Here is a 14,332-nt window from a genome sequence, read left to right on the forward strand (position 1 = left end):
CCCTCCCATCTCCTACTGGGCACCTTTAACCACCCTCATCAAAGGTGAGAAGCTGGCGACAGTGGTGGCATAGAGGTTAAGGGGAGTGGCTCGTAGCCCCCAGCAAGTGGTGGAGGTGGGACTCAAAACTAGGTTCTCAGACACCAAACTGCACACTCCTTCCTCAATCCCTGACACAGAGGCTGCAGAGGGTGAGAAGCCCTTCTGAGCAATGATGTGTTTGTAGCACTGGCCCCTGGGAGCAGCAGGAAGGACCCAGCGTCTGAAGCTCAGCCCATCCCAGAGAGGGCACCGGAGACTCCTGCAGTCGGCCACGCTGCCGAGGCTGCCAGGGAAGGGCGCAGGTGGCCCTGGCTGGTGAGCTAGGAGCCTCTGCTTACCTGTCGTGCCGCTTGTGAAACACACAATGGAAAGGTCACTGGGTTTTGGGGGCTGCAGAAGTGAGAAGAGGAGTGTGTTAAAGATACCAAGCGTGGCCAACCGGGGCCCAAGATCCCCAGGCCCCTCCACCAGCCAGCCCCTCTGTGCCCTTCCCTGGGCACAGATGCTGTCTGCGGGTGCAGCTGTGCATCGGCACGCGTTCATGGCCCTGCAGGCTGTCGTTGGACAGGTGGGCCAGCAAGTCCCCAGTAAAGGGGAAGGAAAGCCAAGGAAACCCACCTGGGCATGGACGCTGCTGTCCCACTAAGCTCACACCTCGTCCTACTGCCTCCCTGCTTGAGCTGAATTCTCAGGGCACTGGGCTGCAGGGGCCACATGCAGGCCTCTCCCAAAGATCTCATCTCTCTAGGGGATGGGACCCACTTCCTCCTTCCTTCCCACTTTCTCTCAAATGTCTGGAAACAGAACCTGTAGCCCAGCAACTGAGCTGCCCACTCTGTCCCTAAGACTGCTCTGCATTGGGCCCTTGCCCTGGCGCTGCCCATACAGTCCTGGGGTCACTAGGAGGAGCCCCCCCAGGACCATGTGCATGTAGAGGACAGCTTCCTGGAGGAGGTGACATGAGATAGACGGAAGAACAAGTGAGACGCCTCCAGATGAAGCAAGGGTGTGCCTTCTGGGAGAGGAAGCAGCCTGGGCACAGGCAGGGGCACAGGACACGGCGGGAGAGCAGCGCTCCGAGGCTGGGGCACGGTGTGTGGGAGGTGGGCGCACCCCAGGGGATACCCGTGAAGGGCCCTGGGAAGCAGGGATGTGACCCGCTGAGGCTGCGTGTGAGGAAGCTCACAGGGTGGTGAAGGGAATGGGAAGGGCTGAGGGGCAGGGACAGCTGGAGGCAAGACGCCTGGTGAGAAGGCTGAAGGCCCCACAGGGCCTGACCCAGGGGCAGGGGGCAGCAACCCCCACAGGGGACTAGCGCCTAGGGAGGCTCGCCCAGGGGGTGACCCACAGAAAAGTTCACAAAGACGAACAAGGACAGCAGATGCCACAAGGCGTCCCCTTCCGGCTCTGTCCCTGCTCTGCCCATCCTGTCCGCTGGTGTGAAATGCAAATCCTTTCAGAGAAACACTTACTGGAGATCCAAGGGTGGCCTGGACCGGCTGTCCTTTTTTCCCTCCCACTCCAATGTCTGACTCCTATTCCAGGTCCCCCTCTGGACCCACACTCACAGAGGTCCTTGGTACCCGGAGGGGACATTTGTTGAGGGGTTTATAACACAGGGGGTGCTGGTCTGCCTCTCTACCAAGCCCTTGTGCAGAATGCTGGGGTCTGTGAGGAGGGGCCCTGGACACCATTTTGCTCCGCAGAGACCTGCTAGCAGACGCGCTTACCACAGGGACGTGGTGATTCCGCTGGCCACAGTCCTGTAAGAGGAAAACATTGTTTTTAAATGCTCAAAAGTTCCAATCTATCAAAAAAAAAAAAAAAACTCCTAAATCTACTCAGTACAGTATGCTTTGCTCCTGCACCAAGCCCAGAGGGCAAGCTCCCTGCCCCTCTGTGGCCCATGTGAAGACACCACCTCAATGGCCTGCGACCCAGGGAGAGCCCAGATGCTGTGCACATGTGCAATGGGGAGCCAGCTTGAGGGGCCCACAGTAGGTCTAGACACATGCTCAACACAGAGTGGCTGGGTGGCTTGGGCCACCCGGTAAGTGGTCAGGGCCGGAGGGGCTGATGGGGGCTGCCAGCATAGGTGTGTCCCCTAAAGCTGTGAAGGGGCACAGGCTTGTGGGTATACATAAGAGCAGACAGGGAGTGGGAGTTCCCATCGTGGCGCAGCAGAAACAAATCGGACTAGGAACCATGAGGTTGCACATTCGATCCCTGGCCCCGCTCAGTGGGTCAAGGATCCGGCGTTGCCACGAGCTGTGGTGTAGGTCACAGATGCGGCTTGGATCTGGCGTTGCTGTGGCTGTGGCTAGGCCAGCAGCTGTAGCTCTGATTGGACCCCTAGCCTGGGAACTTCCATGTGCCGCGGGAGCAGCCCTAAAAAGCGAAAAAGAGCAGGCAGGGAGGGAGGCAGAAAGAGAATGGAGGGCCCCGGGGCCTACATTTGGTAGGACACAGTGGGGGCCAGCTGCCACGGAGCAAGGCCTGAGGCCCCAGAGGCCAGGAGGTCTGTGTCACTCCAGCAGGCCACAAGCTGCCACCAACCTGATGTCTCTGGGGAGGACAAACAAAGAAAAACCAGTTCTCCCGGCTGATGGGGGTCAGACACATCTGCAAGAACCTCTCCTAGACTCCCAGACCCTAGGTCTACAGTCCTGGGGCTTAGACAGGCCGATGCCTGACTGGAAGTGGGGCACCCCAGAGGCCATGGGAGGAGCTCTGGGGCTGACTGACATCACCAGCCACCTGTTGGTGTCTGTGTCATTAACGGTGCCAACCAACGGGGCCTGTCTCAGAGGGTGTCTGTGGGTACCAACTCCACCACCCACCACCAGCCCTTGTTAAGCCTGCCCTGTCTCAACCCTGACACACCCTGATGGCCCAAGACATCCATCCTGAGCCATAAAACAGGCAGATAAGCAGCAGCTCTGGCTCGGTGGCCAACTTGCTGCGGCCGAGGAGACCGCCCACCCTGAAGCAGACTCTCACCTCCACAGCCTGCATGGACTTAACCACCACCCCGCACTCCTGCCCTCTGTCTTTCAGAGCTTCCTCGAATGGTTCCATGAGGATGATCAGCTTGAGCCCTGGCGTCTCCTTCCTCTCCACATGCTCCAGCAGAAGCGCGGCCTTCTGAGGTTTATCCACAATCACGGTGCTGATGTCGGCTGCAGGGACATCACAGAGAGTGAGGCTGTGTGGGCACATGCCAGGCAGTAGAACCAGGGGCTGTGTTTGCCACGTGATAAGCTTGTAAATAAATACATTCGACAGGCCTGTGAACCATGAATTATGTGCAAAGGAAAGTGCATGGCGCCTGAATGGAGCCAAGGGCAGAAGGCCAGAAAATCTCCTGGGGTGGATCCCACCCAAGCATTTCTTTCCCCCAGGCTCAGTCCCTGACATCCCAGGTCCGCTTGTGAGATTTTCCATCAGCAGCATCTGCCTTAAGCTGAAGTGAGCTCAGAGGGTGGGAAGCCCACATGGGGCTGGGGCAGAGGCTCCTTCTTGGCAGCAGCCCCCATTCCCCCAGCCCTGTGGAAGAAGCCTTTAGGTGAAGTCCACCTGGGGCCAAAAGGGTTCAGGAAGCCAGCTCAAGGGCCACAGCGGAAGCCCCCAGCGCCTCCTTCTCTGAGAGCAGAAGCAAAGTACTTATGAGCATCAGACAATCAGCATAAGCTGAGAGGCTGCGGTGGGGGTGGGGGCCAGCCAGCAGCGGCAGGAGGGGACAGGTGGGCTCACCTGTGTTGATGATGTAGCGGATTGCCCCAGGGCCCAGGGTGTCATAGAGAGGGACCACCACCATAGAGTATGTGTAGCAAGCCAGCTCCGCGATGATCCACTGAGGAGACACACAGGTTAGGGGAGGGGGAGCACGACCCAATAGGGCTGCACTGCCCTTAGGCCCAGGCAACTGGGTCTTTGCTCAGGGTCCTGGGCTGAGAGCTCTAGTCCGGCCCTCTGCCCAAGACAAGGGCTCCATGAGGCTGGCTGGCTGTTTAGGCCTGCTCCCCACAGCCTTCTAGACCACGCTTGTCCCAGAGAAACATGGGACACCAAACCACCCCAAGCCCACTTCGAGGGTTTGCAGGGGCTTCTTCCCCAGGCCCTCCCTCCCCATGGCTCAGGGAGCCAGCTGGTATGGTTGGGGTGGGGATGTGGATACAGCTTGGCTGGAATGTCCACCCTCAATTAGGGACAAAGCCAAGGGAGCAGGGGATGGCAGGGACCAAGGATCTCCATTTTTCCTCTTGTCCCAGGCCCTGGAGACAGGGGAGCGGGGCTATTCTATTGCACCCAGCCCTTTACTCCTCAGCTACCTCTAAAATCAGTTAGGGCAGATGCTCACCTCCGGTCGATTTTGTGCAAAAACACCAATAAACTGATCTGTACATGGTTTACAATTGTGCTGGAGAAGTCCAGACCCTAGAAATTCAGCCCTGTCGGCCACCTGCAGACAGACACGGGGGTGGGGACGGGAGAGCCAGGACTCTTCGGTGGGGAGGGGGATCCTCAGGTGGGACTTCTATGATCTTAGGGACCTCCCCAACCCCACCCGGGTGTCTGCAAGTCCTGAGAGGGTGCTGCCAGGACTTTGGCAGACAGGTCAGGCAAGGAAAACATGACGCTCTGGGCCCCTCCGGGTGTCCACAAGCCCCCCGCCCAAGTGCCAGGTCTGCGTGGGTGGACAGGCTAGGGCCTCTATTACTCACCTCCTGGTAGGACAGCCACTGATAAAGCTTCTTGGGCTTCCTGAAGCCAAGACAGGGTCCATTCCCTATACAGAGATAAGCAGGTCTTGTGCCAGGGAGAAGGGCAGGGGTGGGGGGGGGGGTCCCTGGGCCAAGTGAACTGCTTCCTGTCTGACCTACTGCAGAGGCCAAAAAGGCCTTAATTATGCAACACGGCGTCTCCCCAAGGATGAGGGAGGCCCAGGAATGGGAACCGACAAAGTGCCAGTTGCCACCATGCCCTGTGTGATGCGGCCCCAAGAGGACACGGAGAGCTGGGGGCCCCTAGGAAGAGGTGGCAGGTTGTCTCTCTGTGACCACTCACTTTGCCCCGTACCCTGGGTCATCTCAGAGGCTCGGGTTCAGAACCATGCCAGCCAGCAGCCTGGTAGTTCAAGGGTCACCAGAGGCCGCCAATGGGAGATAGAGAGCATGAACTCAGAGACGGCTTAAGATCAGAAGTCCTAAGGGCTGGAACAAAGCTGAGGTCAGCTCTTTGGCCTCATGACGTAGCTACTTGTCTGACTAGGTGGCAGGAGGGCCAAGAACGGCTTCTCTCCTCTGAATCTGAGCATGACTCACCTGCCACGCCCCCGGCACAGGCTGCTTGCCCCTACCTTGCCCTCGCTCAACCCCTGTCAATCCCTCCACACCCCCAGACCCCCTCACCTGAGATGCTAAGCCCACGACGGAACACCTCGTACATGGTCCTGGCATCGTCATAGTAGTGGGTGAGCAGCTGAGGGCCATCCCCGATCACGGATCGCCGGGCCCCACCACTGTCCTACGAGCCAAGCACAGGCCAGAGAAGCTGGCTGCGGTCAGGAGAGGGCACGAGCACGCACCAGGCTGTACTCGGCATGGACGCACACCCGGGCCGTGGAGTTGGAGCTGCAATGCTCTGTGTGACCCCTCACACATGGCCGGCACACAGCTGGGCTGGACACACACAACCTCCACATACAGTCATGTACACGTGCTTTGCACACACGCCTCCTGTACGCAGCCCCAAGCACAGCTCATGCCCACGGGCCCAGTAGACACTGGTCTCCCACAGGCCAGGTGAGCACATACAAAATGCCCAGAATCATCACTGTTCATACACAGCCATGGTTCACTCATATAATGGAGTGGGCAGTGCCGGGTGGAATCAGGCTGCCCCCCTGGCATCGGGATCAACATGCCAGGGTTGGAACCACAGCGGGGGCAGTCTTTAAGAAGACAGCCATCCATCATTCACCTAACACTGTGAATTAGTTTGAGGACTGGCTTAAGGTACCTTCCCAGGAAAAGAGGCCTAGAAAGCCAGAGAGAAAACAGGGCAGGGAATGCCAGGGCCCTCAGAGGTGTGGATCCAGAGCGGGAAGGCAGCAAATGCCGACTGTGCGGGGGGCTGGGCAAAGGCCCTGGGCTGCTTCTGCCTCTTTGGCCACATGCCCCTCTTCTCAGGCTCCCCAAAGCCGGAACTCTGGGGCACCACGGCTCCACCTCTTCCCTGAGCACTATTTCGGCTGCAATGGGTTGGCCCATGGTCCACTACCTCATGAAACATCAGGTCTGAAGACAAATGTGCCAGCCACAAATGAATAGCCAAACTCCAAACCACAGGCGGCCCTCAGCTGTTTTGTAGTGGAAAGTTTTCTGTTTGGCCAGTGCTTCCTGAGCACCAGGCCCATGAAGCCCCAAGCCGGAAACTGGGGACAGATTCAATCAGACCTGGTTAGCGGGGGTGGGGAGGGTGGGGGGGTGTAGAAACGATAAAGCAAGAGACTGTGTACCAGGGACAGAAGGGGCTGAAGTGGGCAGGTACATCTAAGAGTGGCCACCGAGCTGGGTTTTAAAGGATGCGACGGGGTTTACGAGGCAGGATGAGGAACAAGAGTCGGCAGACTCAGCAGAGGTGACAGCAAGTGCAGGGGCAGAAGGCACACGTGGGATATGGGGCTTTGAGTGCGAAGTGAAGGAAGCCAGAGAGGCTGCAGGGAGGCGAGGAGCCTGGGCTTTCGGTTGAGGGCAGCGGGGAACAGGGAAGGATTTCAAGTCAGAGTGAGTGACATGATCCGAATAATTTCCTACTGTGTAGCATGCAGAGTAAATGCTCCGAGGGCCCTACATGATCTGTGCCCCCCAGACCGCTCCCATCTCACTCCCCACCACTCTCTCCTTTGCCTCCTCAACCACAGCTGCTCTGGATTCCTGCTTGCCTGGGGGATGAGGCAAGGCGGGGCTCCATCCCCAGGGGAACAGAGCCCCTAGCTGTGCCTCCTGCCCGGTGCTCCCAGCCAGACCCGTGAGGCGACTCAGTCTGCGGCGCCCCTGCTGACCCTTTCCACACCACTGCTGCCTCCAGCCCAGGCGCCCCAGCTGCCTTCTCCTGCCTGCCCCTGGCAAGGCCACAGCACAGACTGGTCCTGTGTCTTCTCCTACTGAAAACCCCAAATAAATCCAGGCTGGCCATCCCAAGGGCCCCTGCCCAATGCATAGGGCTTTGTCCTTGCTGCCTCTCCAGGTGAGCTAGAATAATAAGATTACCAAAGAGAAGTCATGAGAGCCTGATCCCTGGTCACCTCACCAAATCCTGACAGTAACCTTAGGAAGCAGGTACTTTTTATCGCCCATGTGACAGATGAGGAAACTTGAGGCTCAGAGAGTTAAGAAATTGCCAAGGACCACGGCCAGCCTGCAAACCCAGGGCCACTGAGGCGAGGCGTCCGTCCACAGCCCCTCTCCACCTCTCAGCCACACCACATGCAGCACCATTTCTCAAAGCCACCAGGTGTGTTATCACACACTGGCACCTCTGCGCACATCACTCCTCCTGCTGGAAAAATGCCCTGAAATGCCCCAAAGGTTCCAGCCTTACCTTCTCCCTGCACCCTCTCCCACCAGGTAAAGCTGTGAGGCTTATGGCCAGGACCTGCAAGATGCGCCATCAGGGGCAAAAAGCAAGGTGCTGTACAGTGTATATGGTGTAATCTCATCCTAAAAGGGGAGCAGACAGCTATGCCTTTGCTTGTGGACAACTGCTAACACCATTCTCAGGGGAGGAGACCTGGGAGGCAAGGGGAAGAAAGTGGCAGCCTTTCAGGCTGTGTCCTTTTGTTGCTTCTGAACTGCGTGAATATATTTAAAATGAATAGAACTAAGAGTTCCCTGGTGGCCTAGTGGTTAAGGGAGCTAGTGTTGTCACTGTTGTGGCTTGGTTTTGATCCTTGGCACAAGAACTTCTGCATGCCATGGATGTGGACATAAAAAAAAAAAAAAAAAAAAAAGGAATAAAATTAACGTTTAGAAAAAAGGCAATTTCTAAAAAGGCAAAATAAATTCCATACTTTTTTTTTTTTTTTTTTTTTTTTTTTTGCTTTTTAGGGCTATCTATACTCATGGCATATGGCCCTCCAGGCTAAGGGTCAAATCAGAGCTACAGCTGCCGGCCTATGACAGCCACAGCTACAGCAACGTGGGTTCTGAGCTGTGTCTGCAACCTACACCACAGCTCATGGCAATGCTGGATGCCTGACCCACTGAGAGAGGCCAGGGATCAAACCTTCATCGTCACGGACACTAGTCAGATTTGCTTCAGCTGAGCCACGACGGGAACTCCCTGTTCCCTAAAGTCTAAAATAAATCTTACTGGTTCTTCTAGACTGAGACTAGAACACCGTTGTCCAGGCTGGGCCACGATCCCTTCTTCCCTCAGTGGCTCTGCCTTCATGTCTGTGTGCTTTCGGAGGGCAGGGCCCTGGGGTGGGCTCGGCTCTGGGTCCCGCCCCAGACAAAGGCTGGGCACAGGCAGAGTCTGGGAGGGAATTTATCTGGCAGTCCCTTGAAAACACACCAAAGGCTCCTGCTGTGGGAACCATGAGCCAAGGCCCCCAACAAAAGCAGGCAAACCAGAGGCCGAGGGCAAGGCCATGGAAGGGCTGGCTCTGCCCAGGCTTCTATTCCTGGGAGAGGCAGGAGCATCTGGCAGGAGACCCTGTCCAGGGCCACTCTGGGGCTTCCTAGCTGGCTGCTGGGGGGACCAAGACTCTCTGGCCATGGGAGGTCACATAAGCCACAAGTTTGGCTTCTACCTTCAAGATGCCTGTCCCCTGTGGCTTCTTCCCACAGCCCAGCTCACACCCTGCTCACCTCCACTTCCTCTGACTGCATCAGGAGATCGCACGGCGGCTGCAAGGCCTTAGGCCGGTGGGTGAACCAGTAGGCGAGGATGGCGGCCAGCGCACCCATACTCACGAGGGTGGTGGCTGAGAGGCTGCGGAAAAACTGGCCCAAGTCCCCCAGCTCAGGCAGCCGCAGCATCCTCAGGATCTCCTGAGTCTGCATCTTCTCCAGAAGTGAGAGGACAAACTCTGCAGGAAACGAGAGGCAGGTGAGGAGGAGACCCAAGTGGAGACAAGTGAGGGGTCTCGGGCCTGTCCTCCCACCTGTCTTGAGTCACAAGCAACCCACTGATCTTCGCCAGGCCTTAAGCTAGGTGACGTGTACAGCCTCCTGGTGCAACATGAGTATCCTGGAAGCTGGGCGCCTGGGAGGGTCTTCCCTGGCGACAGGCCAGAGAGGCCTGAGCAGTCACAGCCGGCCAGCCCAGTTTTCCTGAGAACCATATGCTCGGACACTGGGCCACACTGACAGGTGCTTCCACATCTTCCAGGCGCAGGGTGTGCTCTGGGGCTCTGGAGTTACTGCCTCCAGAGCCCTAGGGGTGGGGGTGCACGCCTCTCCTATGCGGTCGGAGCATCTTAGCCTGGCTCCTGAGTGTGGACTAGACAGACGGGCAGCGGGTGGGCCCAGCACAGTGCCCAGGCTGACTGGGAGCGAACCTTTTCCACTCTCCCTCAAAGCTCCCCTGCCAGGCCCTGGCCCTGGCCCCGAGGGGCACAGAGAAGGCAAGGTGGCACAGCCCACAGACCAGCCCTGACAGTCACTTCTGGCCTTCAAGATATGACAGCAACGATCGGATGAGGATCCAGTGAAAGACACACAGCAGAGTCCCCTCAGAGCCACCATGAGGCACCATGGGGTCTCCTTGAAGAAAAGTTGTAGCCAGGAGTGCTGGTCGCGGCTCAGTGGTTAACGAAGCTAACTAGCATCCATGAGGATGGGGATTCAATCCCTGGCCCTGTTCAGTGGGTTAAGGATTCAGCGTTGCCATGAGCTGTGGCGTAGGTTGCAGATGCAGATCAGATCCTATGTTGCCATGGCTATGGTGTAGGCCAGCAGCTACGGCTCCAGTTAAACACCTAGCCTGGGAACCTCCATATGCGGCAGGCATGGTCATAAAAAGACAAAAGACAAAAAAAAAAAAAAAAAAAAAAAAAAAAAAAGAAAGAAAAAAAAAAGAAAGAAAGAAAAGAAAGGTTGCAGCCAAAGGGCTGCCAGGGCCAGAGGTGATGCTGCAGCAACTTCTGAGGAACGGCAGTGCTCCCAAGGGCAGGCAGGGGGAGGTCCTGGCACTGCTGTGCCCCAGACTGTGGGGTCACTGTGCACTGCAGCTCTGCACCACCACAGACCAAGCCCCGAGCAGAAGATCTGGGCCCTGGGCTGTTCCCCCAGGATTCCCATCTGCTCAAGTCCAGAGGATAAAGGACTGCCAGAGGGAAGCAGGGATTAAACCGGTGGGAAGGGAAAGGAATGGAGGCTCAGCGAGAAAGGGCTCAGCAAGTGCTGTGTGCACTCCCAGGGGTATCAGCAGGCCTCCTGACACTGAATCTAGCAGTCAGGGTGCCAGGCCCACCCACTGCCACCTGAGTGGACACAGTGGGCCTATCAGGGACACATGGGGGGGTACCCTGTGCTGGGCAGTGGGTGCTTTCCCATGAGAAGCACTGGGGACTCATGGTGGTTCAAAGAGGGATGTTCCCAAGTGCTACCACATCCTCCTGCTAAGTGAAGCAGCACTGGCAGGACTAACATACAGCCTGCTGGGCTCAGGGTCTGCACTTCGCCCAGGACTGAAAACAGGAGCAATGGTGCACCAGGCACTGGATGCTTTTATCTCCCCCGGGGCCTCCTCGGTGTCCCTGTCCAGTGGGGCCTGAAGGGGGCTGTGTGACACCCACAGGTCTGCCAGCTCAGTGAGGCTGCATGGGCTCCAGGAGGCCACACACTGGCCCTCCACCCCGACCTCTAGAGGGAGGTCTGGGAAACCATGAGAAGCCCAACCACGGCCACTCTGCAGCCACAGGATATGAGCCAAATGGCAACTGCTTGACCCCTGAGAGGAGAGATGAGCTGAAATCCCAATAAATGGTATTTGTGCTAAACTCTAACATCACACATCAGACACAAGGTCAGGGATGTGCAACGTCACTGCAGAGAAGGTGAGCAAAACTCCTCTGCTCAAGCCCCTTCTTCACTTATTAGCCCTGTGAGGCGGCGCACACCCCACCTCTTCGGACCTCTGCTTCCACGTATTCAAAACAGGGACGGTATCACCCAGGCATGTACACTCCTCATCCGGCATCTGGCATGTTATAGGCATGCTGGGATTAACAGATGGCCAAGGCGGAGTTCCCATCGTGGTGCAGCGGAAACGAATCCCACTAGGAGCCATGAGGTTGTGGGTTCAATTCCTGGCCTCGCTCAGTGGGTTAAGGATCCCACGTTGTTGTGGCTGTGGTATAGGTCAGCAGCTGTAGCTCTGACTGGACCCATAGCCTGGGAATCTCCATATGCCGTGGTGCAGGCCTAAGAAAAAGAAAAAAAAAAAAAAGAGAGAGAGAGATGGCCAGGGGTATGCCTGTCAGACCAAGGAGGCTGCCGAGCCCAGGTGGGTATAAACACCGGGCAAAAGTAGCTGAATCCAGGTACCATGGCTGCAGGAGTTTATGCCCTAGAGAGGGCACAACAGACTGTCTGAGACCTGGGAACACTTATCAACCACCTACAGGCTCGGGATGCTCCCTCCCTGGGGAGCAAAGAAGGGAGCCTCCAGCCAGCCAGAGCAATTCTCATCGAGTCCCTGACCCTCTTGAGCTGGGGCAGTCTTAAGGCCATCGGACAGGAACAAGCCGCTCCTGGCGTATCGATCCAATTAAGGTCCTGCATCAGCAAAGCAGAGGCCGGGCTGTGGACCACAGTGCATTCACCAAGGAAATTGCTCTGGGAGGGCCCTGGCCAGGAGGCCAGCTGGCTTTCCTGGGACATTTATTTCCCTGAGCTGCAAATGGGAGACTAAGTCACAGCCAGGCCCAGCCGATAAATGACTCACTACAGAATGGAAAATCCAGACCTGGCCACCAGCTCTTGCAGGGAGCTCTGAGAGCTCAAGGACGTTTCCTTCCCGGGACTGAACTGACCTCATGGGCTGGGAAGCCAAGACCCAAGAAGGCCCTGTCCAGGGCCAAGACGCAAGCATACAGACCTAAAAGTTTTAGCGAAAACCTTGGAAGGAGGCCTCATCACCACCAGGCCGTTGCTCACAGGCCCTATGCTGCAGCGGAAAGCGGGCAGTGGCTGTAAGGCGAGGTTTGCACAGAGCACAGCCTAGAACGGTCAAGCCATCCATCCACCTGCCCATGCCCCCAGCAGGCCAACCCATGAGCCCTGCTCTGATCTAGCGCAGGGCCGGGCACTGGGCTGAGCCGGACGTGGGCCTGCCCACAGTCTAAAAGGGCAGACACAGGAGGGAGTGGGCAGTGCTGTGAATGCTATTTGGGCTGCGATTAGGCGAGGGGAGCCAGCGAAGACACCTGACGCAGGTATGGACTGGCAGGGTGGGCTTCTGGCCGGAAGTGGTTCTGAGTCCAAGGCTAAAGGAGTCAGAAGAAACGGTGTCCCCAGCAGAGGGAAGCAAAAACACAAAGGCTGAAGCTGAGAGAGACCATGGAGCCCTTAGCAGACTGAATATTCTACTCAGGAAATCAAGTCTTGAAAATGAAATCTACAAGGGTCAGCCCCACAAGTCTGAGGCTGGTTTCGCAGATGTGCCCAGCTTTCAGTGGCCCCAAAGTGTCACAGTCTCCAGGAGAGGGAAGAACAGAACATGTCTGACTTTCTGAACTGTTTGTGCCTGGAAATCGCGTGCCTGCCAACTAAACCGCTCAATCCTCACAGCAGCCCCGTGACAACGTGGGGACACAGAGGCTCCACTCCAGAAGGTGCCAGCCGTTCACAGGTGCACAGTGAGCGAGCAGGGGAGCCAGGGCTCGAGCCCCAGACGATGGTCTTCCAAACCACCGCCTTGGGCTGTACCCCGCTTCTCTGACCCCAGCCCACACTGCACCATCCCCATGCACAACCTCTCCTCTGCAGGGGTGCCGAACCCAGAGCAAAGAAGCTCCAGATCTGCTCAGAAGAGCCCAGGCTCAGGCTGCAGGGGCGGGGGGAGGGGGGGGAGCATGCAGCACGGGCCACCAGAGCCTGTGAGCAGGGATCAGCAGTTCAGCAGTCAGGCTGGCCACTCGTTCCTCGCCACACACAGGCTACAGATGGGCCCCCTCCTGGCCTCACGTCAGGGACTTGCCATCTTCCCGAGGCTGAGTTCTCCTCGAGGCGGCCCACTGGCCTGGATGCTGGAGGGCGATGGGACAAGGGCTTGGCCACGCACCCCTCCCCAGGGTCCTACCTAGGTTACCCCTAAGACAGTGTCTGAAGTGACCGCAGCTCCGCTGGCCCTGAGGCTGGGCCTGTGCCCCTTCCTGGCTGGGCAACGACAAGAGGGCATCATTCTGCCAGGCTCACAACCTTCTCAGACAGTCAGGGCTGCCTACATTTACCCCGAGATCCCCTTCGGACTAGGAGCCACTGCAGGCTAGAGCCGCAAATTTGGGTCCTCTGAGGACACGGACATCAGAGCCAGCCTGTGCCACCCAGCCCTTGGCCTGGGGCAGGGCAAAAGCTGGGCCTGGGAGTCTGGTCATCTCATTATTTCACAGGGCCTTGGCTTCTGCTGACTTCCACCCCCTCTCTGTCAGCCTGAGGTGGGGCTCTGTGGTCCCTAGGGTCCCAGCCATGGCTGCCACCTTCCCTGCCCCCAGGAGGCTCTCCTGATTGCAGCAGCATAAAGCATGGAGCGGGGAGGGGACAGCACCCAAGGGAATCAGTGGTGCAGGGGTTGCCAAGTGAGTGGCTGTGTGTGTTTGTAAATATTCACCTGGCAAGAGGACACAGCCCTCAGCACCCGCGAGCCTCCTCTCCCCCGGCACATCCTATGCCTTCTCCTCCGGAACAGACCGGTTGAGAACACCAAGTGATGGCACAAGCTTGGGGGACTGGGGCCTCCCCACCTCCCCCTGGCTTCTGGCTCAAAGCACCTGGAAGGTGGGTAGTGAGGGGCATAGCTATCAAAACCCAGAAGGGAGAGAACAGGAGGACAGGGGCCCAGGCGGGAAACATTTTGACTTCAAGGTGACCGAAGCAGAGCTCCAGGACCCATATCCGGTGGAGGTGGCCCTGGAGCTCATGGCTCCACTCATGGCACCACCTGATGAGCTTCCTAGTGCCAGACCTCTAGTCCTTCACTGCCTGGCAAGACGGCTCTATGAGGACCCCCCCCCCCCCCGTAGACATCTCCCAAACCTGACCACCCCTCTCCAGCCCCC

At 57.7% G+C, this 14,332-nt stretch overlaps 1 protein-coding gene across 24 annotated transcripts in view; it reads right to left on the reverse strand.

Annotated features, from left to right (window-relative positions):
• ACSL6 (acyl-CoA synthetase long chain family member 6) overlaps positions 1-14,332 on the reverse strand; it is a 70,422-nt gene that overhangs the window by 42,473 nt on the left and 13,617 nt on the right. For all 24 annotated transcript variants that reach the window (XR_014838765.1, XM_085014533.1, XM_013995103.3 and 21 more), the window contains 8 exons: positions 8,919-9,139; positions 5,454-5,568; positions 4,767-4,831; positions 4,403-4,504; positions 3,796-3,895; positions 3,043-3,221; positions 1,773-1,805; positions 381-432 (listed from right to left, as the gene is read on the reverse strand). Coding sequence is in view for 23 of the 24 variants with exons in the window: in XM_085014533.1 (XP_084870659.1) it covers positions 381-432; positions 1,773-1,805; positions 3,043-3,221; positions 3,796-3,895; positions 4,403-4,504; positions 4,767-4,831; positions 5,454-5,568; positions 8,919-9,139 (867 nt within the window). In the remaining variant the exon portion in view is untranslated. The remainder of the gene's footprint in view (positions 1-380; positions 433-1,772; positions 1,806-3,042; positions 3,222-3,795; positions 3,896-4,402; positions 4,505-4,766; positions 4,832-5,453; positions 5,569-8,918; positions 9,140-14,332) is intronic.

Source organism: Sus scrofa, chromosome 2, assembly GCF_054392235.1.
Source record: "Sus scrofa isolate SSC_HxYL_T2T_F1_AM1 chromosome 2, Sscrofa_HxYL_maternal_Yorkshire_Landrace_v2.0, whole genome shotgun sequence".
Lineage (NCBI taxonomy): Eukaryota > Metazoa > Chordata > Mammalia > Artiodactyla > Suidae > Sus > Sus scrofa.